General features: G+C 36.5%; 9 protein-coding genes across 11 annotated transcripts; 5 read left to right on the top strand and 4 right to left on the bottom strand.

Annotated features, from left to right (window-relative positions):
• The first annotated feature begins 252 nt into the window (after window positions 1-252).
• Window positions 253-1,911, top strand: LOC103859001 (peroxisome biogenesis protein 19-1). The gene is made up of 5 exons (XM_009136481.3): window positions 253-482; window positions 619-658; window positions 833-1,121; window positions 1,288-1,604; window positions 1,693-1,911. Exons 1-5 carry the CDS (start codon window positions 440-442, stop codon window positions 1,736-1,738), a joined length of 735 nt encoding a protein of 244 aa, XP_009134729.1. The 5' UTR covers window positions 253-439; the 3' UTR covers window positions 1,739-1,911.
• Window positions 1,912-3,051: 1,140 nt separating this feature from the next.
• Window positions 3,052-5,412, top strand: LOC103859000 (cytochrome P450 89A9). The gene is made up of 2 exons (XM_009136480.3): window positions 3,052-4,356; window positions 4,962-5,412. The coding sequence occupies exons 1-2, from the start codon at window positions 3,189-3,191 to the stop codon at window positions 5,303-5,305; spliced, it is 1,512 nt and encodes a 503-aa protein (XP_009134728.1). The 5' UTR covers window positions 3,052-3,188; the 3' UTR covers window positions 5,306-5,412.
• Window positions 5,413-5,887: 475 nt separating this feature from the next.
• LOC103858999 (polcalcin Bra n 2) lies at window positions 5,888-6,335 on the bottom strand. Its single transcript, XM_009136479.3, has one exon. It carries the CDS (start codon window positions 6,285-6,287, stop codon window positions 6,036-6,038), a length of 252 nt encoding a protein of 83 aa, XP_009134727.1. The 5' UTR covers window positions 6,288-6,335; the 3' UTR covers window positions 5,888-6,035.
• Window positions 6,336-7,976: 1,641 nt separating this feature from the next.
• On the top strand, window positions 7,977-8,617 carry LOC103858998. Its single transcript, XM_009136478.3, has one exon. It carries the CDS (start codon window positions 8,040-8,042, stop codon window positions 8,415-8,417), a length of 378 nt encoding a protein of 125 aa, XP_009134726.1. The 5' UTR covers window positions 7,977-8,039; the 3' UTR covers window positions 8,418-8,617.
• Window positions 8,233-10,427, bottom strand: LOC103858997. 2 transcript variants are annotated; one of them, XM_009136476.3, is made up of 3 exons: window positions 10,290-10,427; window positions 9,997-10,209; window positions 8,233-9,775 (listed from the first exon to the last, which is right to left on the bottom strand). In XM_009136476.3, the coding sequence occupies exons 2-3, from the start codon at window positions 10,152-10,154 to the stop codon at window positions 9,475-9,477; spliced, it is 459 nt and encodes a 152-aa protein (XP_009134724.1). In that variant the 5' UTR covers window positions 10,155-10,209; window positions 10,290-10,427; the 3' UTR covers window positions 8,233-9,474. The 2 variants fall into 2 exon arrangements, with proteins under 2 accessions (XP_009134724.1, XP_009134725.1); XM_009136477.3 differs by having other exon boundaries at window positions 9,997-10,189; window positions 10,290-10,421.
• Window positions 10,428-11,290: 863 nt separating this feature from the next.
• Window positions 11,291-11,919, bottom strand: LOC103858996. The gene has a single exon (XM_009136474.3). The coding sequence runs from the start codon at window positions 11,867-11,869 to the stop codon at window positions 11,477-11,479; it is 393 nt and encodes a 130-aa protein (XP_009134722.1). The 5' UTR covers window positions 11,870-11,919; the 3' UTR covers window positions 11,291-11,476.
• A 196-nt stretch (window positions 11,920-12,115) lies between these two features.
• LOC103858995 (late embryogenesis abundant protein At5g17165) lies at window positions 12,116-14,244 on the top strand. Its single transcript, XM_009136472.3, has 2 exons — window positions 12,116-12,337; window positions 13,846-14,244. Exons 1-2 carry the CDS (start codon window positions 12,234-12,236, stop codon window positions 14,096-14,098), a joined length of 357 nt encoding a protein of 118 aa, XP_009134720.1. The 5' UTR covers window positions 12,116-12,233; the 3' UTR covers window positions 14,099-14,244.
• A 294-nt stretch (window positions 14,245-14,538) lies between these two features.
• On the top strand, window positions 14,539-19,655 carry LOC103858994 (D-xylose-proton symporter-like 1). Its single transcript, XM_009136471.3, has 14 exons — window positions 14,539-16,146; window positions 16,543-16,643; window positions 16,838-16,916; window positions 17,067-17,126; window positions 17,263-17,329; window positions 17,421-17,545; window positions 17,669-17,770; window positions 17,881-18,249; window positions 18,333-18,380; window positions 18,483-18,545; window positions 18,617-18,697; window positions 18,791-18,889; window positions 18,970-19,107; window positions 19,179-19,655. The coding sequence occupies exons 1-14, from the start codon at window positions 16,102-16,104 to the stop codon at window positions 19,308-19,310; spliced, it is 1,509 nt and encodes a 502-aa protein (XP_009134719.1). The 5' UTR covers window positions 14,539-16,101; the 3' UTR covers window positions 19,311-19,655.
• A 4,075-nt stretch (window positions 19,656-23,730) lies between these two features.
• On the bottom strand, window positions 23,731-26,248 carry LOC103858992 (heat stress transcription factor A-1e). Of its 2 annotated transcripts, none has more exons than XM_009136470.2 (3): window positions 25,742-26,248; window positions 24,026-25,171; window positions 23,731-23,940 (listed from the first exon to the last, which is right to left on the bottom strand). In XM_009136470.2, the coding sequence occupies exons 1-2, from the start codon at window positions 25,994-25,996 to the stop codon at window positions 24,065-24,067; spliced, it is 1,362 nt and encodes a 453-aa protein (XP_009134718.1). In that variant the 5' UTR covers window positions 25,997-26,248; the 3' UTR covers window positions 23,731-23,940; window positions 24,026-24,064. The 2 variants fall into 2 exon arrangements, with proteins under 2 accessions (XP_009134718.1, XP_018513311.1); XM_018657795.2 differs by having other exon boundaries at window positions 24,026-25,372; window positions 25,742-25,963.
• Window positions 26,249-26,296: the final 48 nt, after the last annotated feature.

Raw genomic sequence — 26,296 nt, 5'->3', positions numbered from 1 at the left:
TGGTATTTTTAATACTTAATATAGTTAATATTTTTAGGTATATATTATATTTCAGATATTCATTCGGTTCTTGGTTCGGTTATAAAACTTTTGAATTTTGATTTAATTTTTTAGTTCAGTACCGGTTTGGTTTTCGATTCTCGGTTTTTATGTCCGTCTAAATTGGACTCTGTGTGTATATAAAAATAATAAAAATGGAAAAGGTGATCGCAGCCGTTGGATAGAGACATTTAAATAATAAAATGGGAAAAGTGATCACAGTCGTTGGATCTAGAGACCTTGAGCTTCACCGTAACTCCAAAAGAAAGCGTCATATCAATCACACCGTCTCCTAAACAAGGCAAAACCAAAAGGTTTCTTCTTCTGTCAATCTTCTCAGATTCCTCCCTTCCCAATCTGCGAATTGTTCACACACACAGAGACCAAACGCCGTAACCAAATGGCAAACGATCACACCGACGACTTAGACGAGCTTCTAGATAGTAAGTTCTCGTGATTCATCGACCAATATGCGTTTCCTAGAATTCTATGCAATTATGTCTCTGCCCATCTCTCCTGATTGTTGAAAGGTTCTGCCTTTATAGTTTTATCGATTCACTATGTGGTTTTGTGTCTCAGGTGCATTGGATGATTTCAAAGATCTCAATTTAGCTCAAAGGTTACTCCTTTTATCTCTACTCCCTCTGTTTCTAGCTCAAAAGTCTCAAACTTTATGTCTTAGCTTCGGTTATGAATAGCTCTGGTCTTTCTCCTACGTTTGTAGCTCCAAAGTCTCAAAACTTTCTGTCTTAGTTTGATTTGTTTTTGGGATGTTCTGTTGTGGAAACCATAGGGAAGGCGAAGAGGAGAACGAGAAGAAAAAGAAACAAGAGCCGTCTCCATTGCCGAGTGGAGTCCAAGGTCTCGGAATGGGATTGCCTGATATGAGAATCAAGAGCAAGGGAAAGCAGAAAGTCTCGAAACAGGATCATGTCGCAGAAGCTCTTGATAAGCTTAGGGAACAAACTAGAGAAACTGTGGAATCTATCTCTTCCAAGCAGCAGCAGCAACCAGCTTCTGGTGATGATGATGCTATGGTCGAGGATTTTCTCAAGCAATTCGAGAGTCTCGCTGGATCTCAGGTATAGCCTCCTTTTACTTCATTGCTACAAGTAGGGATTTATCCTGTGTGTCTTCTTCAAGGTTAGGAGTTAACTGCTCTCACTGTTTGGTAGATATTTTTCTTTATGAAGATAATGCTTCTGCTTTGTTTGACTCTTCTCTCTCCTCTTGTTTATTTATGCATAGGACTTGGAATCAATAGTGGAAACGATGATGCAACAGCTACTGTCGAAAGACATTCTCCACGAACCAATGAAGGAGATCGGTGCAAGGTATCCGAAATGGCTAGAGGAGAATGAAGGCAGTATAAGCAAAGAAGACTATAACCGCTATTCGCAGCAGTACAAGCTGATCAAAGAGCTCAATGCGGTTTACGAGGATGAACCGAACAATTCATCCAAGATCATGGAGATCATGCAGAAGATGCAAGAGTGTGGACAACCACCTAATGATATCGTTCAGGAGATGGATCCAGGGTTTGATTTCGCAAGTCTAGGCCAAATGTGAGTCCCCTTTCTCCTCATTTTTCTCAGTTGCTTTCCTTATAAACTTAGGAAAAAAACTAATGTTTCATGTGTGTATTATCCACAGGTCTCCAGAGATGCTTGAGTCTTCACCAAATTGCTGTATAATGTGATGGAATCACTTGTGTCAAGGAACCAAAAAGCTTCAAGAATCTCTGTGTGATCAAAGATATGATTTATGTACTATTGCATTTTCACCCACACAAATAAATGTCAGTCTCAAATCAAAACAATACAAGATTTTTAAACGTGTTATACCAAGAAGAAAAGGCAGAGGTTTATAGAACAAAGGTCTTAAGCTATAAGTGTGATCAAGTCTCAAACAATCATCTGCTATGGCAACCAACTTCTCATTAAGAGCTAGCCACTAACACAGTGAGTACTCAAGCTCCTTTCAGAGTACCAACAAAGAATTATATATATCACGCGCCTTTTATATGTTTCTACCACTAGTAATCACCATCATAATAGCTGGTGTACTGATAAAAATAGTTGCATTCTTTCCATGTGAGCAAGACCACAACCTTTTCTCGTGTGTGGAAAAATGCATGGCAAATAATTGCATGAAGACACAAAGTTACTAACTTACAAAGTAACCGAAAATATTCAGCTCTGTATTCATTACACGCATTTTGCAACGGACAAGAAAACAGAAGCAGACGCGTACACGTTACCATTCCTCACTTAGTCACTGACTCACTTGTCAAAGTTCCTTCCACTTCTATTCGACTACTTTTGTTGTTGTTATCCACATATCTCCTCCATTTAACTAAAACGCTAATACGAAATCTAGATCAGATTACACGTTACACAATCAATCACAAGATACATATATATTTCACTCATTTCACAACACACAACTTTTAGTTAGAATTAAAGAAAACGTACGTATCTGCCTGTTTTAATGTTTATTTTCCAATGATCCCACTCTACCAAATGATACAAGACGGTGCAGGAGTATTGACAACATTTATTGCATGTACAGTTTAGAGAAATATCTACTTCAAAAGTCATGTGATCAGTTAGTTTAATCAACGGTCTAGAAAACCTGAACAAAGATAAACATTACTCCCTCTGTTCCTAAATAATCTATGTTTTAGAATTTTCACACTTATTAAGAAAACACTTAAAATTTTGATAATAAATGTATGATTTTCTGTGTTTAGCTATTTCCTATGATTTTTAACCAATTAAAATTCAGTAAACACAATTAATGTTTTTGAAATTTACAATTTTCTATTATTACATACATTGAAAATGTAAAATATGGATCTTTTAGAAACAAAATATTTTTCTAAAACATGGATCATTTAGAAACGGAGGGAGTATTTAACAAAAGTCTTTACAAAATACATGTTTGATAGTGATTATTACACATGAATTCAAATTAAGATGGCCCATAAAAGAAACATAGTACTTGCTTACAATCTCAGCCACATGAAATAACTCATTTTTATCTAATCTCTCTATGCATATTTAGTTCCATACATTTTATTCTTCTAAGTTATAAAAGTAGTAACTCCCTTTCCCTTCTTTTATCTCCCACTTTGAACGCAAGCAACAATGGAGATCATCACAATCATCTTCCTCACCATCATCTCTCTCATCTTCATCAAACTCATCTTCTTCTCCCCTCCCCACAAACTCCCACCAGGCCCACCTCGTTTCCCGGTGATCGGAAACATCATCTGGCTCAAGAAAAACAGCTTCTCAGACTTCCAAGGCGTCCTCCGCGACTTAGCCTCCCGTCACGGACCAATCATAACCCTCCACGTAGGCTCAAAACCTTCCATATGGGTCACCGACAGGTCCCTCGCCCACGAAGCCCTCGTCCAAAACGGCGCCGTTTTCTCCGACCGTCCCCTCGCTCTCCCCACCACGAGAGTCATCACGAGCAACCAGCACGACATACACTCCTCCGTCTACGGCTCTCTCTGGAGAACCCTCCGCCGGAACCTCACCGCCGAAATCCTCCAGCCGGCCCGCGTTAAGGCCCATGGGCCGTCAAGGAAATGGGCTTTAGAGATTCTCGTCGATCTCTTTGAAACGGAGCAGAGAGAGAAAGGCTTCGTCTCGGAGGCGTTGGATCATCTCCGACACGCGATGTTCTGTCTGCTGGCTCTGATGTGTTTCGGCGAGAAACTTAGAAGAGAAGAGATAAAAGAGATCGAAGAGGCTCAGTACCAGATGCTCATAAGCTACACCAAGTTCAGCGTCCTCAACATCTTCCCGACCGTCACCAAGTTCTTGCTCCGGCGAAAGTGGAAAGAGTATCTAGAACTCCGGAAGTCTCAGGAGAGCGTCTTGCTCAAATTCGTGAACGCTAGGGGGAGAGAAACCTCCGGAGATGTTCTCTGCTACGTCGACACGCTGCTGAGTCTCGAGATCCCGACGGAGGAAGACGAAGGGAAGAAGAGGAAGCTGAGTGACTCGGAGATAGTGAGTCTATGCTCGGAGTTTCTTAACGCGGCTACGGATCCTACCGCGACGGCCATGCAGTGGATCTTGGCGATCATGGTGAAGTATCCGGAGATACAGAGGAAGGTGTACGAGGAGATGAAGAGTGTTTTGGAAGAAGGAGAAGAGATCAGAGAAGAGGATTTGGGGAAGCTGAGTTATCTCAAAGCTGTGATCTTGGAGAGTTTGAGAAGACACCCTCCTGGTCATTACTTGTCCTACCATAAGGTTACTAACGACACCGTTTTGGGTGGTTTCCTCGTTCCGCGCCAAGGTAGCTTACCGTTATACATACAAGTGCTATGAACTAGCAATATAGTAGTAAATTTTTTTAAATCTAATCATTATTAAGTTTCAAAAACCATGCACCACAAGGACCCAAACTTACTGTGTCCAGTGCTCAAATTATTTCTAGTTCATGTTCAAAAATATTTAATGAGGTAGTTTGAAAAGTTTTTTTTAATTTATATATTAATGATTTTTAAAAAAATTATAAGCTATAAATTTAAAGTCTTAGACAATAATTTATATGTTTAGTTTTTGATTTTTAATATTTATTTTTAGAATCGTTTGCATATGTTGTTAGATGGCCATGGTCCAGTGTTTTAAATATGATCGATTTTCGCTGGATGCATACTAGTTTCACCTTACACTCATACATGGTATTGAGATTATAGGGACCAAAAACAATCTATTAAAAGAATTTAATAATTTTTGTGTTTATTTATTATATCTATTTATATTTCCTCTTTAACATTTTGGGGTTCAAGGCCAAAGTTTCACCAGACCGGCTCTACATACACTTGTTGTTTCATGTTTAGTGCTCAGTCCCTGAAGCTATTTGTAACATCATTTTTATCTGATTTGTGTTGAGTTTAGGTACTATAAACTTCATGGTAGGAGAAATGGGCCGTGACCCGAAGATATGGGAGGATCCTTTAACGTTCAAGCCAGAACGTTTTCTAGAGAACGGGGAAGCGCACGGGTTCGATATGACCGGAACTCGTGAGATCAAGATGATGCCGTTTGGAGCCGGACGAAGGATGTGTCCTGGTTACGGCCTTTCGCTGCTACACCTTGAATACTATGTGGCCAATTTGGTTTGGAAGTTTGAGTGGAAATGCGTAGAAGGTGAAGAGGTTGATTTGTCTGAGAAGCAACAGTTCATTACAATGGTCATGAAAACCCCTTTCAAGGCAAATATGTATCCAAGGAGAAAGTGATGTTGCTTTGACTTGTTGGCAATATGTATGTAAAATATATATGTTATTATTATAGTCAAACATTTTATTTTGAAATATCTAAGGATACTAAAAACTACATTATCACACTTAGCACTATTCATGTGAAAAACAAGACTTCACTGACTTATCATGTTTTCTTGGGTGAAATTGAAAACGTAAAATTAAAAATAAAAAAATGCTCTGTGGCCAGGACTCAAACCCGGGTCACTCGGGTGAAAGCGTTCACCCGAGTATCCTAACCAGCTAGATTACGGGCCTCTCGTGTGAAAGCCGAGTATAGATTAGCCAACTACGACGAATTTGTTGAGTGTATATATTGTTTAAACGCGTCTCAAAATCTTATTCTAACTGAACCATCTATACTTTTCAAAAAAACAAGAGAATTAACCCACTAAATTGTATTTATAAATTTAATCTCTTAATTTAATTGTAGTATTATTTCTTTTCATTCTCACTAAATTTTTTTACTATATTTTATAATTTACCTGGAACGTTATTTGGAATTATTTTTTTATTTCAATAAATCACTACATTATTGTCTAGAACCAAATCCCTTTACCATTTAAAAAAATGGTGGCATTCTTCAGTTATATCATTACAATCCATTACATGAAATGAAAACATAATAAAAACATACTTAATCAAATGATTATCATTACAAAAACAAATTAAACATGATTAAATCTCAAATTGAATTTTAATATTTCGCTTAAAAAATCTTGGCGACATCTTTCATGAGACCACGGTTAGCACTTGCGAAATCAGAAAATTCTTGGTAAGATATGTATCCATCGCCATCGGTATCAATCTCAGCCATCATACGCTTAATGTCGTCGTGAGTGACCGAGCCAAGGTTCTTGAGAGCATCTCCAAGCTCGGAGGCAGAGATTTTTCCATCTCCGTTAGCATCAAATTTTTTGAAAATACGGTCGTGCTCAGCTCTTTCGGTTGCGTCAGCCATTGTTTTTTGTGTTCTTTTGGTATCGGAGGAATTAGATGATCGTAAAGATTTATATAAAGAGACTTGAACCTGAAGAAGCTGAGGCAATGCTTTAAACTAGGCCAATCTAAGGAGAAAACTGATGTTACCAAAATTAGAATGTGACTCGGTCTTCCATTAACGGTCATTACCTTTTTCTATCAATTATATTAGTAATAGCATTCTCTGATATTATACATAGGCTTTGTTTTTATAAAATAAGGATAATATTAATAAACATATTTTATATGACTTGTTAATTTGGTAGTGGGATTTGCATGTCTAATGTTAATTTAACAAAAGTCAGAACCAAAGTCCTTTTTATTAACATCCAAACAGCCAAAGCTTTAGACAATAGTATATATAATCAATAACTCGAACATACATTGTAATAGTATGATATATGAATTGCATACATATATTTCATTTAGTTCACGCTTTAATATGCATCCTTAATAGCATTTTTCTCACACATTTATAATAACACCAAACCACCCCAAAATAACAATAGCCAGGAGAGACTTAATCGTATTTATATTCTGGTTTGCACTAGAATAGTAGCCCCATTGATCATCAGGTTCGGTCCGGTACAGTTCCCCTGGTACACCAGTTATATACATGTATTTAGCCGGAGGCGGGGGTGATGACGACCTTCTGCAGTAAACCTTCTTCGGTGGTGGTGGCTGAGCACAAGAGCTAACGCATGATTCTTGAACCGTTGTTTCGGTGTGTTCAAGGGGTGAAGCGGAGTTGACATGATAAGTGAGAGACTGTAAGACGAGGAACATGGAGAGGACTCTAACCAGAGGTTTGGGGTTCAACATGATCAATATGATGACTAATAGAAAACGCCTTTTAATTTTACTACTTGGAAAATTAACAATGAAAAATATCATAAAACACATGCATGTGCATATATATATAGTATAATGCAACGACGCAGCGTCATATATTTACATCACCTATGCATTTGGTGAAGACCAGATCATAAAATTGCAAAAGGTGAGGGTTTTCAGTTTTGAATGAGTCTTCAAATTTGATAAAGGTACTACTATTAGTATTTTTTTTGGAGATGGACTGGCCCGGTCGATTCTGAGTCCAGTCTCGTTTTGGTCTTGGTACTTGACCCTAAAACATAAACATCTGGTGAAGCGACCCAAAAGTATTTCATATACCTATTTTTAGGTCCAACTTCATGCAAAGATTTTCGAGAACACATGTACTTTTGGTTTGATCCTTTGAGAAACTTCTGACGCTAATGCCGCGACGTTTCCACCATCCACGGGGATTGTTGCTTCAAGGCCTTAAACCTTTTGAATTGATAGCCAAATTCAAACTTCAATGCTGATTGGATATATACATATATATGTGTTTTTTCTTACTCTCTAAGGATATCATAATGGACTATCGCCATAAACTCATAATAAATAATAATAATCTAACTTTTTTACATGATATTTCAAGACATGCGATAAGTGAACGATAGAGTGAATTCATATAGTTTGTTGCTGCATGTTTTTTATAAACGCTAGAATAATGCAACTGAAAGATCTCTTTCATATTTTAGTGCAACCAAAAGATCTTCCTATCTAAGATTTTCTATTTCTTTTTCTCTCTTATAAATACAAAACCCTAAAAACTATCTCAAGGCTTCACCAAGATCGAAGCATCAAAACCAGTATCTCATTTACATTTTGTTTCCTATATTATATCAACATTTGCATCATCATCATCATGAAATCAGTGTCGCTCATAGTCATTCTTCTCATCGCATCCTCTCTTTCACCTCAAACCGTAACATCATTCTCCTTATTTCCGTTTCCGTTTCCCCTTCCCATTCCATTTTCGCTCCCTTCTATATTTGGTGGAATAATCGGTAGAGATAATCACAGCGAGCTAGCTAGGAGGTGCTTCCCTGACCTAGGAGACGGAGAGGCCTGCATGGCTGAGATATTCGGGTCATTCTTCAACCGTCAGATAACTATAGGACCAGAATGTTGCAAGGCCATTGTTGAGATCGATGAAGACTGTACACAAGCCGTTTTTAAACAGTTCAGCGATTCTTTATTTACTAGTTCCGTAAAGCAGTTTTGCTCTTACACCAATAGCTGATGCAAACTTTGTTTAGGATAATTTTTTGGACTTTTTGGTCTATAAAAGGTTAAATTTAGACTTATAGTTCTGTTTTTGAGTTTATTTCTGTGATTTCTTGTTTTGGATTATTATTTTTAATTATAAAACACTGCTGTTCTTTTTCCTAAACATCTTATAAAAGGACACATTCTAAGACGAAGGCGGTACCATACTCTATACTTCTTAGAATAAGAAAATATCATTTTTTATTAAATAATATGGGTTCCCACTTAAACAAGTGGTAAAAACTGAGTGGTAAATTGGAGTAAATCATTTTATATTTGGAGTAAACATTTTTTTCTATCATTTGTTTTTTTCTTAGATAATATTTCCATTCCAGGAAAGTAGTGAGAAAATTTACTCTAATATGATGGGTCCGAATACCTTTTAGTCTACTTTTTGTTGCGTTCGCAGATCAACCATCATAGCCTAAAACCTATATAGTAAAACCTAAAACAAAGAATGTAAATTCACTTACTTCCAAGATGATCAGTCACCGTGTGTTGTAACACCTCTCGTCCTATTATTCACAATGTGGAAGAGAGAACGTTGTTCATTGAAGAGGACAACGATTCTTGGATACAAAGAGCTGAGAATATCACGAAGACAAAAACTAACTGATCTTGTCAGTCTAATGGCTCAGAAATATTAAAAATATCTTGCCAGTTTCTTCTGATTCTTACTTTTAATTTGTTTTTATTGATTATATATGACTTCAAAAAGTGCTGTGTGTACAGTATACTATTCAATAACATACATATACATCTCATTCTTGTTATTTCTTACTCTTGGAAATATTTCTTATGTAGTACAAAATTGTCCTAGAGCTTTTGGTGTTTATAAAGTTCCCTAAATCTCTTGTATATACGGCGAAGTGTAGGCAGCTAATTTGAAATAAACTAAAAATTACACTACGAAGTCAAAATACTTATAAGTTATACATTCACATACAATTTAGAAGACGTACGCTACAAGAAACATCGTCCCAAACGAAACCTAGTTCCTTTAGAGAGAATAATCTATAAAACGTTTCGGTTTAGCTTCGAGTAACCAAAGACGATATATGAGCGGCAGAGAGCGTCTGGGCTCTAGGCGGCCTGTTACCAGAAAGTCGCGGCGGCCTATCGTTTCCGGCTAGGAAATCGTCTTGGCCGCCTAAGTTTCTCTCTGATGCGCCGCCAGGTCCGGAGAATCGACGACAGTGAAGGTTCTCCCGTCGCTGCTTTAGCTTTGCGTTGAAAGGATTCTCAGGTTTCGCGAGATCTTCTACGGTTAGCGCTTCCGACAACGAAGAGAATGATTGTGATTTACCTTTGTAATGTTTAGACAGTCCTCTCCTGTTGTTAAAATTCCAAACATAAGAATATGGGATAAATTTTCAAAATATACAAACGTTCGGAACAAAATTAAATATTATTTTCATATAACAGGTGGTTATGTATCTACTGAATCACCCTGAAAACAAAACTTTTCGCATTATATTCCTAAAGAATTAAATTTCTAATAAAAGCCCTCTGCATATTGGTGAGTAACCAAAAAAATACTTGATTCTCCTTACCTTAAAGAAAATGAACCACGACGGGCCGAATCGTCAGGAGAGTTTGGAAAAGAAGAGGGAGATATAAAACCTTCATCTGCATCTGCGTCCCTAACGCAATTTCCGCGTCTGCGTTCTTCACCCAACATAAGAGACTCCATCTGTGCTTGATAGTGCATGTTTTTCCTCAAAGCCGCTTCTAATTTATCAAAAACTTGATAACAGAAACCGTGGCTTTTTATACAAACAATTTATTATTATTATGATTATGTAGTCAGGCCGTAATTAAAATTAATTGATAAACGTAAGCATACCTTATTGGTAGATTTTTGGTCTGAAATGTTTAATAAATGCTTATTTTTATCTGAAATGTTCGAATTTAAAACATTATCTTGTGAAATCTGTTTCTCAAGTAACATGATCACGCCCATGAACATGGGTTCTGGTCTTGCGGTCGTTATATAATAGTTTTCAGGTCGGGATATGATATTTGTGGAATGGTTGTGGCCGATAGTGACAGATGGAAAGAGTTGAGAAATGGATGGAGACTGGATGCATGGTACGTGGTGGGGAAAGCAGATGACACGAACAACGAGGTCACTGAGAATCTGAATGTGATGAACCTAGAGATACGTGTCGAACTACGTTGAACAGATTCAGGATTTTTGGGCCATGATTGAGATAAACATTTATTTCGAGTAGACCGGCCCCGTAGCACATGATTAATTTACAAATTACAAACCAAAAAATAAAAACATAATGAAATTTTGAGCTACGCAAATCGAATCAAGAAGTCAACTAACAATGCAGTAAACTTAAAATAAAGTGTCAATGAACATATGCAGTACTACATTTTTAGGGATTGATTTATAATTTTTTTTTGGCTAGCAGAGTCTTTTAATCAAGTCTACCTCTTGATGACGAAAAAAAATTATAAGAAATTTATGCTATAACATTATGCTAATGTTACAGAAATCATCGTCTCAATTTAGAACCATTAACACAAACAGAGAAACTGTTAACTGATTTTTTTTTAAATATATATATATATATATATATTCAATAAACTTCCCAAACTGTTTGATGAAATCTTTAAAGTATTTCATTCCTGCTCAGGTCTAGTATGGTTATGTGTTGAGTTACTCTCACTAAGATCTTTTTCTATTTTCTTGGACGAGATGTTCAAGAAACAATAGACAATACACAATCTACCTACATCTATCAAAAACAATTAAGATTTGTCTATTCTACACCATTCCATCATCTTGTGTAGAATGTCGACTGTTCAGTAATGGCCAATCTAAGATTTATAATCTATTCAAGCGTCTATCATTCACATACTGTTTACTTATGAACTCACATTGAACAAAACTAAACAAAAAGAACGTTATATCCTTATTTTACCAAAATTGCATCCCAAGTGTTTTAATTCCTAGACAGCATCAGCATAAAAGAGACTAGAGTGTGACATAAGATAAATGATTCATTCAAAAAAAAAAGATCAATCCTTGCTCTTGAGCCTCTCGATCCGCTGGTTAAGCTGCTCGATCTTAACCACCAAATGAGTAACAGAGTAGAGTATCCAATAGAACACAAGCGCAGCCGCGATGAGAAGCGCGTTTCGCTGGGACTTCATCATCGATTTCTGGTGACGGAGGTGCTCCGACGGCGTGCAGGAGTCTCCGTCGCACGAAGGCATCGTCTCGTACTTCCAGTAGATGTCCATCAACAGGAAGAGGCAGAGAGGGACTATCGATAGAAACGGTTTCAGGAGATTACGCGTGACGGCGACCAATCCTTTGCGGAGTCCGTCGAGCCCCGGCATCGTCAGAAGGATAACCATGATAGCTTCAGCCGCCGCGGCGTAGCCTAACACAACCCATTCGAGAGCCATTTCTCACTGATCGATCAAAGGTAGATTTGAATCTGTTCTTGAATTTTCAGACAAGAGGTTAAGGAACGTGAAACACGTGTCGCACGTTGTTCAAAATGAAGAAGTTAATGGGCCAAGCTAATTGCAGCCCAAATAACGCCGTCAAGTAACGGCGTCAGAAGAAAGCGAAACGGCGACGTTTGGTAGGTGAGACACGCGGATCAGATTGTGCTTTGTCTCCTAATCCTATCTATTTCAGAGCATTATATACGTACAGAATAAACCGTGTTAAGTCATCATACTAACTATCACATACACAAAAATAAACAAGTCAAGAAAATTTCTCTTCTCATCTAAGATCTTCGGAGGCAAAACTGAGTTGTATATGGCAACCAGATCAAAGAGTTTTCAGTTGATCACCGGCTTAAAGAAGCACCTCGTTGACAGCATCTTCCCACGCGCCACCGCGTCTGCTCCCTTCACTTCAAGGTATCAAACACACACACACACACTCTGTATATTTTTATTCTACAGTTTTATTTGATGTTTCTTTGAACCTAAGTTAAAAGATATATAAACATTAGTGACATAAAATGAGAAAATACTACATTTTCCTGTGGAAGTATTTGTGTTTCCCAACAGTGTATTAGTAGAATTTTTTGATTTTGGTAAAACTAATATAAACACCTTAGATTTCTTTCTTTTTTGGTTTAACGTCAGACATATTAGATTAGAGGTTTGGTGAAGGTTCGTTCAAACAAAAATAAAACAAGTTATAGATTAGAGGTTTGGTTTTGATTAAGTCTCTTTGTTTAGTATCATTGTTGGTCCAAATATTTTACTCTTCCGCTTCGTTAAATTCAAGATACTATTCCAGTATTCCTAGATCTTGAAAGTTCATATAACGGGTTTTTTCAAGAGCTAAGGATTCAGATCAATCATATAATACAAATTTTTTTTTTCAATTATTTTCAGTGTCATATATTTTAACTTTTTTCTCTTTCCAAATAGTACCATACTTGCTTAATTTTCACGAAATGGATCTGAAAAAGAATCATGTGATTTTGGTACAAGTGTACTAAAACCTTCAAACTCTCTAGAAAAAAGATCCTTTTACCCTTTTTTTACAAAGAATCGTACAGAAAGCACAAGCAATGTACAAGTGTACAGCGCATGAAAAAGATCCTTTTACCTTTTTTCTACAAAGAATCGTACAGAGAGCACAAGCAATGTACAAGTGTACAGTGCATGAAAAATATGGCATATGCCTTTTGGCTTAAATGGATAATACCAAAGCATATATCAGATTCAGATTCTGACACATGGCTTGTATAACCTTTTGTAGTTTACCAACACTTTTAGAATCCTTCACTTGACTCAAACAAAAGTTGAAAAACTCTGAACTGTAACCTAATGATTTTCCATCTTTTGATTCTTTGTATTTATTTATTTCTATCGCAATTTTCCTTTTTTTAATTCAAACATAGTCTTAGTTATATTTTTGAGACAGTCCATTACAGAAAATTCATTGTTTAGATGAGTAGACGTGACGTGGCTGGTTACTTTTTAACATCGTGAGATTACGATAAGATAAGAATTGGACCGACAACTTTGAAAATTTAGTCGATAGAAACTTCGATGGCTGACCCATCCCTGACCATGTCATGTTCTAACATTACTTTCTATCTTTAATGATATACAAAGACCAAAACAACATCTATAAATGGCCCCGTCTTTATAATAAGAATCCATTTCTTTTTTGCTTGTTGTGTGTATTTTGTGGTGGCAATGTCTCACCTACCTTGCAACCAATCTCCCACCCACTAGGAAAATAGTACTGAATATTATTGCATCAGAAAAATAAAATGCTGTGGAAAATAAATTGTATTTACATATATCCAAGTAGTGCGACTAATTTCAATAGAAACAAAGTTCGTTTAAATATTCTACGTTTGTTTATTCAAATAATTAATTTAAATTTGAACTTTTTATTGTAGCAGGAGTTACTCCTCGGCGTATGACAAGAACGTGGAGGATGAATTGCAGGCAAGTGCAGTTCCGGATGATGTCATAAAGCCAGAGTCTGAGAAATATTGGTCTCCTCATCCTCAAACCGGAGTCTTTGGCCCCTCCACGACTGAGCACAGTCCATCAGGGGAGGCTGCTCGGCAAGACTCGGCTGTGCTAGAGGAGACTGCTTGGTTTCGTCCCACAAGTCTAGAGGACTCGGACAAGTCTCACCATGTTTAAGTCTCTCTCTTATCACCTTCCGTTTGTTGTACTTTCTAATGTGTAATGTTGTAATAAATCTCGAAGTAAACAAACTGCATGTGAAGTATTGTCCTGGAAAACTAAACCAAACCAGAACCAAATTCGATTTCTTAGGTTCCGGTAATCATTCATGAGCTGAAACCAAACCGGTTAAGGAAAAGACGAATAAATAAAATTTAAACCGGTTTACCCAGCTTGACCAAAAGATAGATCATAAATTCTCTGAAGAATGAAAATTAATTAGTCAGCAAAAATTGAGCAAGCAAGAACTCTCTTAAGAGTTTTTTTTTGTCATCAAACTCTCTTAAGAGTTCAAAAGTTAAAAAAGTTAAAACTAATAAATCTAAAGTTGGAACTAAATCAGAGAGACGCAAAACTTTCTCAAGAGAGTGAAAATATATATATATACAAAACGAACCAGTGGTAACTAACCAAAGTCTCTCTACGTAACTTGTTTTCCCTACGCCAAATTTTCGTCTGAGCATCACACAATAAAAGGCTGATGGATGCTCAAAAGACCCATCACTTAAATTTTTGAATGCTCTAAACATGATTCCCAATCAACGAAAACCGCAGACAAGAAATGGTTATGTTTTGTACCTGTAAAACTTGTTTTGGCTTTGAGTAAAGAGCCCTTGTTATTGATCTCTTCTGCTCTCGTTAAAGGCTTTCACGGTTGGCTTTGATGGCGGATCTTCTCTAGTAATCTGCTAAATACTAGTTTGACTGGTATGCTGGGCCACGAGAGCTCGTGAGTTTGATCCCCCAAAGTCTTTATCCCGTTGAGTGCTTGTTCCTGGCCTTGGAATGGGCATTTGATTGCATAATAATTTTATGTAAAAATAGAGACAGACGTCTTTAGCGTCCAACCATCTTGGACAACTAGGCCTCTCCTGTCACATTAGAGATCTCTTGGACCCTAGATATAACCATTCTCTCCTTGGTTTGTACGTAACAGGATAGTTATCCCTAGGCCTACTAGTTTTTTGTTTCACTTCCTTTCCAAGCTCAAGAGCATGGAGAATGGCATCTTCTCTACTGGAGTCGGTGCCAACCATGGGTTCCATTTCCCACCAAGACCAAGTAAGAATGCGAGCTCTGTGAGAATCTTTCTGCGTGATCTGTTGTTCTGTTTCTGTCTCTTTTAAATAAATTAAAAGCTGTTTTGGATCTAGAGCTGAACAATGTGGTGGTGTTTCATCCATATTTGCTTATTTAAGCTCCCTCCACTTCTAGAGGAGAGTACAGGATTCTTGAATTTGATTTTGGAAAGTACTGTAGTTTAATCAAATCTAATTTTATGAAACGACCTTCAAAATCTAGTGAAAGATATTGAAGTATTATTTGATTTGACAAGTAACTTGATGGACAAGGATCTAGAAGTCCATTGCAAAGACTAAAAGGGGTTTCTCTACTTAACCCAAATATAGATTTTCTGTTCAAAACAATGAAAAATATATCTTTCTTCATCAAGAGATTAAATATACTGATAACTTTGCTGGCTTTACAAGACAATATCTTTTTCTATTATCAGCACATGGAGACAGTTTAATAATTTTTTTTTTAATATGATTGCCCATTTGGCTTTACAAAACAATATTATTTTTGTATTATCCGCACAGAAAGCAAGTTTATTACAAAGTTAATATGAATTCCCAAATAATATTTATTTTATTAGTAGATAAAGCATGTTTAATAGGAAAAAATAATTTGGTTGACCAAAAGAAACGTAAAAACAGAAACAATCATCTTTCCTAATTTGAAATGCTCGTTAATTGACAGTTATGATCACCCTGGCATACATTGTCTTTTCCTTCTCTCTTCCTCCATATCTCTTTCCTCAGCGATTTCAACGCACGTTGAGCTCAAAATTCAGACAAGTCAATTGTATAAAACGTAGAGACCGAGATCTTTAAGAGCTTTTGTCTCCTTGAACAAACTATACTCACGTATCTCGGGATCCAAATCAAGCTGCCGCAGCAATGGTGTTTGATGCCGAGAAGCAATCGATCGTTCATGTCGAACAGGTTTCTCTTTTAAACATCGTCTTTTGATATTCTCTCTTCCCTTTTCTCTGTTCAGCTTTGGTCGCTGATAAAAAAATGTCTACTAAGGTTTGTTTGTTTGTTTGATTCTTATTTTTTTCACTTATCATTTATCAATCACGGCAAGATCTTATGCTAACCAAGAAAGAAGATGCGAATTCTTGACCGTTATTGTTTGTTTTGATTCTTCTTAGTCAAGTTATAGGCTTATGAATGCAATATAGGGTTAGGGTTTGGATTTTTTTCTTCTGCATTGGAGAATTAATTTGAATATTTTTTTAAAAAAATTTAATTTGAAATATTAAGCATGAGATTAGACCTTAGCCTTCTGGATTTGGAATTACCATATTATGTATCTGAGATTGGTGTTTTGTGTAGGTTGGTGATTTATCTTTAATTGGGCTTAGCTCAGTACAAGAACCTCTGATAAAGCAGAAGCACACCCCAGAAAACTACTCTGTTCTTGCAGCCATTCCCCCGTGAGTTTTTCTATCTGTCATTTTCATGTGTGTTTGCTTGTCATTAATACCAACTGTGGGTCCCACAAAGATTGCTAAATCAACAGCTTATTACCAATCTTCCTGGTAAAGGAAAAGCACGTGGGGGAATCTGTCGGGTTTGCACATGATATAGATTTTGTCTTAAAGCTTACTAAACAAGTCATTTATTACAGGTTTCTCTTCCCAGCTCTTGGAACATTTCTTTTTGGCTATGAGATTGGTGCAACGTCTTGTGCTACCATTTCTATTAAGGTAATGGCTTAACCTTTTGTCTAAGACTGTGTAAGCTGTGTATACTTACATGACACTGCTTCGTAGTTCACACCTGGACCTGCAATGTCATTGTACAATGTACAACTACATCTTTTACTTACTTTGTTTTTGTTTTGGCCTTCTCTCCAGTCGCCTACGCTAAGTGGAATCTCATGGTACAACTTGTCTTCAGTTGATGTTGGTATCATTGTGAGTCTATATTTAAACTTTCTTGGTTATTGCACTCATTCTTTTTTTTGTTATTGTTTCTTCCCTATAGGAGCTATGACCTTTCTTATGGAAAGACAAATACATTTGCTTACAATATTTTCAAATTTTTGTGCAGACTAGTGGCTCATTGTATGGTGCCTTGATTGGATCCATTGTGGCATTTAGTATTGCTGACATTATAGGTTGGTTTCTTTAATTTTTCTTCATATTATTTACATAGCAGCGTCTCCATCTGAAAGAAACTGAATTGTTTTGGATTGTTTTTCCTTCAAGGAAGAAGAAAAGGTTTGATTACTGCTGCATTCTTATACCTTATTGGAGCAATTGTTACTGCAGTGGCACCTGTCTTTCCTGTCCTGATAATTGGACGGGTTGTGTATGGCATTGGAGTTGGACTGGTAAGATTGATCATAGATTTTCAAATATATATAGCCATTCAGGTTAAGATTTTTTTTGTATCATGTATTAATCCATGCAGCATTCTTCTTAACTTGTAAGCTGATAGGTTTCTATATGTTTAGACAATGCATGCGGCTCCAATGTACATTGCTGAGACTGCACCTAGCCAGATACGTGGACGTATGATATCACTAAAGGAATTCTCCACCGTCTTTGGGATGGTTGTAAGTTCCCCACAGCTCTTTGGACTTCAGACAATTTTAGAGTCACACCTCTCTGTTTAATTTTTTTTTTTTTTTACCAAACTAAACTAACACATACATTTTTTGTGAAGGGAGGATATGGAATCGGTAGCCTCTGGGTTACGGTTATTTCTGGTTGGCGTTACATGTATGCAACAGTTATTCCTATACCAGTTATTATGGCAATTGGAATGTGTTGGCTACCAGCATCTCCTAGGTGGCTTTTACTGCGCACTCTCCAGGGAAAAGGAGATGTGGAGAGCTTTCAAGAGGAAGCAATCAAGTCTCTTCGCCGCCTTAGAGGGTCTGTAGTAGTTGACAGAGCAGCTGAACAAGTAGACGAGATCTTGGCTGAACTTTCCTCTGTGGGTGAGGATAAAGAAGCTACAATTTGTGAACTGTTTCAAGGCAAATGCTTAAAAGCTCTCACTATAGCAGGAGGTTTAGTCTTGTTCCAGCAGGTAAGTGTAGTCAACTCATCAAATGTCCTTGTGAGAAAGAACAATAGCTTAATATATATTTTTTATTTTTTCTTAAATGGCAGATAACTGGACAGCCAAGTGTACTTTATTATGCACCATCTATACTACAGGTTCTCTTTTCATCTATATTAAATTTTTCTTTTGTTTCACTTGGAGGAAACTCGTGAGATAATCCTGCTTGTTTCCTTGTACCACTACATATTACATGTTAGACTGCTGGCTTCTCTGCTGCAACTGATGCAACTCGGATCTCGATTCTGCTCGGTCTGTTGAAGGTATTCGTCTTCATCCGACGAGGTTGTATATTTCTATTTTGAAGACTTAACGTGGTTCTTTACTGTTGCAGTTGGCTATGACTGGAGTTGCTATTATAGTGATCGACAAACTTGGAAGGAGGCCTTTACTTCTTGGTGGTGTTAGTGGCATGGTTTGTCCTCTGACTTCTTCAGTTGATTTATGAGACAACAAACCTAAATGTTTCAGAAACTTAGCCCATTTTGTATATTTGATTGTGTAACAGGTGCTCTCATTGTTCCTCATGGGGTCATACTACATATTTTATAATAATGTACCAGCTGTTGCTGTGGCTGCATTGCTACTCTATGTGGGCTGCTATCAGGTTCAGACTTTTTTCTCATCAAACTTTATTCTTGGCAACGTTAAGTTGTGATCTCAAAAGATTTACCATCAATGTTGCAGTTATCCTTTGGCCCTATTAGTTGGTTGATGATGTCAGAGATATTTCCCTTAAAATTAAGAGGCAGAGGAATCAGCATAGCAGTGCTTGTGAATTTTGGTACAAACGCACTTGTGACATTCGCTTTCTCACCTCTGAAGGTAAAGATTCTAGAACCAAGAAACTTTCAAGTCTTAGAGGTTGTAGCTCACCTGGTATTGTTTTTTTGCAGGAGCTGTTAGGAGCTGGAATCCTGTTCTGCGTATTTGGAGTGATATGTGTACTATCTCTCTTTTTCATATACTTCATTGTGCCTGAGACAAAGGGTCTCACTCTTGAAGAAATTGAAGCCAAATGTCTCTAAAAAGGTTTCTCATCTTAGCTCCATTTTCGTTGCTGCTTTATTTGCTTGAGGCTCAGAATGGAAAAAGCAGTAAACCACAGATGGCGTCGCCATTTACCATGGAATTTAACTCTTTGGTCAAAAAAGATTTGGTACAGTGTAGCTCGTGGCAATAGCTTGGCTAGTTGGACAACTTTTTTATATATTTGAATGGGGTCTTAATATGTACTGTAAAGTGTAAGAAATTCCTCACACATTGTTGGACCACTAATGATTTGAACCATGTGCCAATCATCTTAAACGTGTCTTCATTTATTTATTTTTAAGTTATAATAGTTCAATAACAAAAAAAAATTTAAATTCCAACGTTTTTGCATTCAGGGGTTCCGAGCGGTTTGAACCGATTTATAGTATAGACGTTTGCAGTTGCGGACGTTTGCGGATGCATGTAATTGTGATTTTAAGCTTTACAAAGAGATTTGTACAACTAGTACATTAGTTAGAAATTGATGCATTTAAGGAATACTTATGACTGACTAACTACCAAACGCATCAGAGGTTAAATAATAAATTAACAATATTTATATTTTATATAATTATAAAAATATTAAAAATCATATTATTATATTAAATATAAAATTGATATTTATAAACTATACTATTATTATTTTTAAAAAATTATACAGAATATTTTTGTTTTAAAATTATATAGTTTAAATTAAAAATAATATATATATACAGATGTATATATATATTTTAGTATTACTGTTATTTCAATTTTAAAATTTAATTGAATATTTTATTTTATATTTATATAGCTTTTTGTAAAAAAAGAAAAAGATTTACCCTCCCGTAACCGTCCGTAACCGCAAACACTAGGTGGAACCAACTTTTGAATTTAAGGGGTTTCGAGTGGTTTGAACCGATTTATAGCATTTTAGTGATTGTTTCAAAACACTATCAAACGCAAAAGCTGCATTTGCGGAAGCTATTGGAAAACCCAGTCATGCCCTAAATAAAATTAAAATAACCAAAATCAATAAAAAGTTAGTGATTTTTAATTAATCCTAACAAAATCTATTAGAAGATACCTTTGTACAAATTAACATATATTAAATCTTTTCAAAATAGAAAACAATATAATATATAACTAATTTCAAGAATATATAATCTAAAGATTTTAAGTAGCAAATCTACACAAGATACTATCACAACTCTCATGCATTAATGATGTTTTGATTTAAATGGCTATAAATTTTATGAAATTGAAAGTACCACACCGTATAAATATCCTACCTCATTTGGTCGAATCAAACAGCCTTCAAATTTTTATAATTGTTGATAAAAGTAAGTGACTATAATAATCTCGAGTCAAATATTGTTTGTAATTTTGTATACACTCATTACGTTGAATTTAATGGAGAATCAAGATGGATCAGAAAATGTTCCAAGATGGGAAAATATGGATAAATACATACTTTCAAACATTTTCAAGAAGCATCACGAGTGTGCATCACATGGTTCCTTGCCTCTCACAACAAAACTATATGGAACACCATCAAACTCAATGATCTTGATTCAATCATTTTGGATAACCCTTTCAGCCCTAATCTTCAGGCTAGTGATAGTCGATACCAGCTCAGGAAGATCATAACTGAGATCAACAAATTCGCCCGTACTGTCCCGAATTCTTTTTTCTTCAACGTATATTGCAGTGTAGCAGAAGAGGACCTTGCGATCATTTCTAATGGGTACGCAAAACTATGTTAGTTCTTGTATTTCACTTCACTTTTGAGCTAGCTTTACATAGTATAAAAATCTGATATAAATCTTCTTCTCCTTTTTATAAGGATGCCCAACATCCAAAAACTTGCATTACCAATGTGGACATCTCTATATATAAATTCAATTCAGTCAGCCTTTAGCAGGGGCGGACGGACGTTGTTGACTACGGGGGCACGTGCCCCCTACTACTTAAAAAAAAAAAAATTGTATATGATATAATATATAGTTATGCATATATAAACTTGCAGGAGAAGTAAGAAATCTTGAACACATTTATTATATGTCCCTAAATCTAATCTAGCCCTTATAAAAAGGAATCATCTCCTCTCATGTCTCTATATCTTATAACACAATCTCAAAAGGATCCTTTTGTTTTTTTAATTTTATATGTCAAACGAAAAATCATAAAATTAAAATGGAAACGTTAATATTTTTTATTTGATTTATACAATTTGATAAAAATATTTCAAAAATCCAAAAACATTGTTTTCCATATTTTCGAAAAATCATCAAAATATGATTAAAAACGATTTTAAAATATTGTTTTTTTAATTTGAAAGGTATAGAATTTAAATATTTTCCCACGGGTTCACTAATCCATAGGGGGGTTAAGGTTTAGTTTTGATAACCGGAAAGGATTTGATTTGGGAGTTTAGATTTTGATCAAAAAAAGAATTATGAAATAGGGGCATAGGAGACTCTAGGAGCCCATAGGAGATTTGGCATTTCACATTTGGGGCACGCTAGAAATTGGCTCTATAAAAAGAAAGATAAGTTTAGTTTTACAAGGCCTAATCTAAAACTAAAAAAAGTTAATAATGGAAGTTTTTAATTTTAACCGAGTAAACGACACTAACGTTTTCGACTTTTCGTCGTCTTCTTTCTTCTAGTTTTTACCGATTAGATTTTTTCTAATCACAAAAATATAACGCAGACAAACAAAAAGAGTATTCAACAGAGAAGCTAAAAGGTAAAACTCAATGAAAATTTTGATTTATGTGACTTAAGTAATAGGAAATCGTGAGAACATAAAAATTATAGTATTTTGCTAATTTTTTTTTCAGAGACAAAATTTCAATGAAAAAATATTTCAAGCCTAAAAGAAAATTTGTATCTACATCTGACAATTCTGAGGATAATTTTTATTCTCGTAGAATAAATTTGTAAGATACTTTTTGTTATGAAATTTTTTTTATTTAAAAGAGTTAAGTTATTAAAGTGCCCCCGATTGATAATAGTTATGGATCCGCCACTGGCCTTTAGTAAATGGCAGAATCTTCAAACGTTGATTATTCACCCATCTATAGCAATGACGGTACGTGAAGTATCCAGCGTTGAGCTTCAAGCCATCGGAGAAAACTGTAGAAATCTTACAACCATGAAATTTACTACTATGTTGAGCAAAGACCTTGCCAATATAATTGTATGCAATTTTCCGAGCCTCGAGCGACTGAGCTTTCGATGCAATTATGCATGTATAGATGCATCAATATCGCTCATCATTGGCCTTCCAAACCTAAGGATATTTAATCTTTCACATTGTATTTTTACGCAAAATACCGGAACTGGTAAGTCAGGTATATTAGGCCATGTTTATCAGTAGGACCAAAAACCAAGTCCCTAGAGTTTTTTAATCATATTTGTAGTTTAGGACAATTAGGACTTTGGTTAAATTTTCAGATTATTAGTGGGACTTTTAGTTGGTCCTTAAACCTCGGTTTGTAGATTCGAATCGGAGAAGATTGAGGTGGGAGATTCGAGAGGAGTTACCGGAGGGGAATCGGCGGAGAATGAGCTGAGAATCTCGTCGCGAGTAGGAGATAAAACCGTCGGTCTCCTTTATCGCTAGCGTCGCCGTCGAGGGAGAAGAGAAACAATTGTAGATCGAAAATGAAAGGGAAACCCGTGTTTCTCCTCCTCCGCTTCTCTGCTTCGTATCCAGCCGACACGTGCCAAGGAAGGACGCGAATAGGTCGACCTTACTTAAGGCACGTCCGCCTTAATATTGCCCATTTGTTATTTATTTTTGGGCCGATAAACATGGCCTTAGGAATGAGACCGAAGGACGAACTTGTACATGCCGGCACTAAAAAGCTTGTCAGGTTTATGGTGTGTTGTTCGGACTGCACAATTTGCCAGGACGTATGGAAACACGCGAATAATCTAAATCGTTACGGGCTCGAGTTTCGTTATGTTAATGAAGAATGGTGGAAAACAGATGAGATAAAAGAACTAGAGTTATGAACCTATAAAGTAAGACTGTTATATAAATTTCTATTTTAAAATTTTATACTTTTATTTGCACAATAGAAATTATGTAATTTTTTATAATATATAACTTAAAAACAGATTTATATTGACTATGTAAACTACATTGGAAACTCATATCCATTTGAACGACGAAATACGGTTGAATCTTGGTACTTCGTGCTAGACTATCCGCTTTCAAATTTTTCGCTCGTGGTCAATGATAATTACTTTATTCGATGATAATTACTTTATTCGAGTTAACTTAAAGAAAAATTATAATCCCTTCATGGTCAGTAAAAAAAAAGATTTTACTTTCCCTATTGTTTCCTCTCTGTGTTGTTGTTGGTTTAACGAGTACGAATTTTTCCATTTGATTTGACACGTTCCAGTCAAGTAGTATCTACTATATCGAACAAGATCAATGATTTATCTCGGAAGTAATTCGATATACCCACACATAAATGCTAAGTTCACAAAGCCATAGTTCTTTTATTTTTTTTAATCACACATTGACAAGAACGAGAGTTTAATCACACATAGATACACCACCACCTCCTTCTGATCATTATACTTCTGTTGCTGCAACTCCACAAAACTTAACCCCCATCTTCTACATCTGCGAGAACAAGTGGGGATTTAGCACAAAGTTTCTTGAAAGTGTGTGGATATATAAAACTCACAAATAAAGAAAAATGGATCACCTCTTGAGAGTAAAGATTATGGAACTTGCGGCGATTTTTTCATTTCCTGAGCGCATCTGATGTGAGAAGTCCCATCTGTTCAGTAAGATGGTTCATTTGTTGATTATTTCTCAACACATTCCTGAGGTTGGATTGTAATCCTAGCTGCTCCATTATCATCTCATTGTCCATGGACCCTGAGACAAGCTCATCAATGTTGCCAGTTTCTGTGCTCTCACCAAAGAACTGTTCCCACAATGAATCTTCACCTCCAGGAAGCAACTCATTTATGGTGCCATCACGTCCTAATATCGTTGACTCATCCAAAACAACCATCATTGGATCCAAACACTCTCCATTGTCCGTCTCGCATCCAGCTAGATCCGAACTTGAGCTCCCAGAAGCTGCTGCTGCTCCTTGCCTTGGAGCTAGCAGATCAGCTGGAGCATAAGGGTCGTGAGGTTTCATTGCACCATTGGATGAAACATCAGTGAATGCAACTCCAGATGCTCCATTTGAGGATCTCCCATTGTCTGAAACGTTAGGAACATCACCCAAAAGAAAGCTACCATGATTGTTGGAGAGGGGCTCATGACAGCCACGTGAGCTACTCATACTTTGTATCTGTTGGAGCACACTGTTAGCTGATTCGTTCATTGATGACTGATACCTCACAATCTGGCGGCTAAGACCATTAACCCCATGACTCCCATTCTGATCCTCAACAGGTAGCCTCCTCTTCTTGTTGGACTCAGAGATGTGTTGGTTCCCTTCACTACTCTGCTGTGAAAACTGGTTCAAGAACCCTGGACTTTGGACAGCCTTCGCTAGAAACGACATCATTTGCTGCTGCCTCTGCTCCATCACATGAACTTTCTGCCCCACATTCTGCAGATGATGTTCTGTACCTTGTTGTTGCTGCCTTAACCTCACAAGCTCTTGCATAAGGACGTTCTTATCCCTCTGGAGTCTCTCAACTTCTTCTTCGAGTCCAAACTTGCCCACTTCAACGCAAGCACCAACTGATGAGTGCTGGACTTGAGGTTTCTTTTGAGGCTGCATCTGAGAAGGTTTTCTCCGGATAATACTCTTTAGCAATTGTTTTTGGCCTCTTACAAATCCATCGTTTGCAAATTCCCAACGTTCTGGATCAACTTTTCTGAAACCCTGAAAAAAATTGATGCATGAAGAATGGAACAGATTGTACATAGAAGTATAAACATAAAGACCATTAAAAACTTCAATATTGGAAAAGCTAACGTGGGACAACTGAACTGATAGAAATTATTGATTTGTGACTTAGAGCAGAAATGGAACTGTTGAAGCAACCAACTCTTCAGACACATATGAGCACATGTCCAAACAAGCCTGCAAAGTTCGATGAACCCTTTTGGTAAGTAAGACAAGCAAAGAAGAATAGGAAAGAAAGCTATGTGATAGTATTTTCCTGATTAATTCAAAAAAAAAAATAGTATTCTCCTCATGTTTCTTTTTAACCTAAGCAAAAATCATTTTGGAAAATGGGTTGAGACCATTACACTTAGAAAAGAAAATAATAATATATCTTCACTCAACGAAGTATATACATGTACACAAATACTAGTAGAGGATATCTACAAAACAAAAGACAAACTATATACGCAAAATATGGATCCACACTTCAGCAAAGTTAGTGTTCTACCAGAATTGAAAATTCTTTAGGAACATCAATCACATCGATGGATAATTCATACTTACATAAGTGTTGAGCTGCCTGACAAAGCTGGAGAAGTTGTTGTGCTTGAAGTACTTTGGTAGAAACTGTTTAGCGAACTCAGGCACGTTCCAGACAACGAAGCTGTTGTTCCCGCTACTCCAAGACACAACCTCGTCGGTCAATGGATCATCAACCATATCGTAGGTCTTGCTCAGAAACGGCGGAATAGAGTTCACCACCGTAGTAGACGCAGAAGAAGAGTTCGCCGCCGGTACAGATTCACAAATCGATCTCATACCTATCCCAAAAGCTTAAATCCAAACTTCAAAGATTTCTTCTAAGACAGAGAGAGAGAGGTTCTTCTTCTACAACTTAGTTTAGTCTACAAAAAGCTTGTCCTCTGCTTCTTATATTTATACTCAAAGTTTTCTTAATCCAGAAACGATAACGTGTCCCATTTTCTACCGTTGATATGATCCTTTGAACCGTCCGATTTGCATTTTTTATTAAATTAATTACTTTCAGATAAGAAATACCACGAGGGCCACTGACAAAACGTACTTGGCCTTTTTTATTCATTACCGTACCTGGTCTTT

This window comes from Brassica rapa, chromosome A03 (assembly GCF_000309985.2).
Source record: "Brassica rapa cultivar Chiifu-401-42 chromosome A03, CAAS_Brap_v3.01, whole genome shotgun sequence".
Classification (NCBI taxonomy): domain Eukaryota; kingdom Viridiplantae; phylum Streptophyta; class Magnoliopsida; order Brassicales; family Brassicaceae; genus Brassica; species Brassica rapa.
The sequence above is the reverse complement of the archived record's forward strand: the minus strand, read 5'-3'. Positions and strand labels throughout refer to the sequence as shown.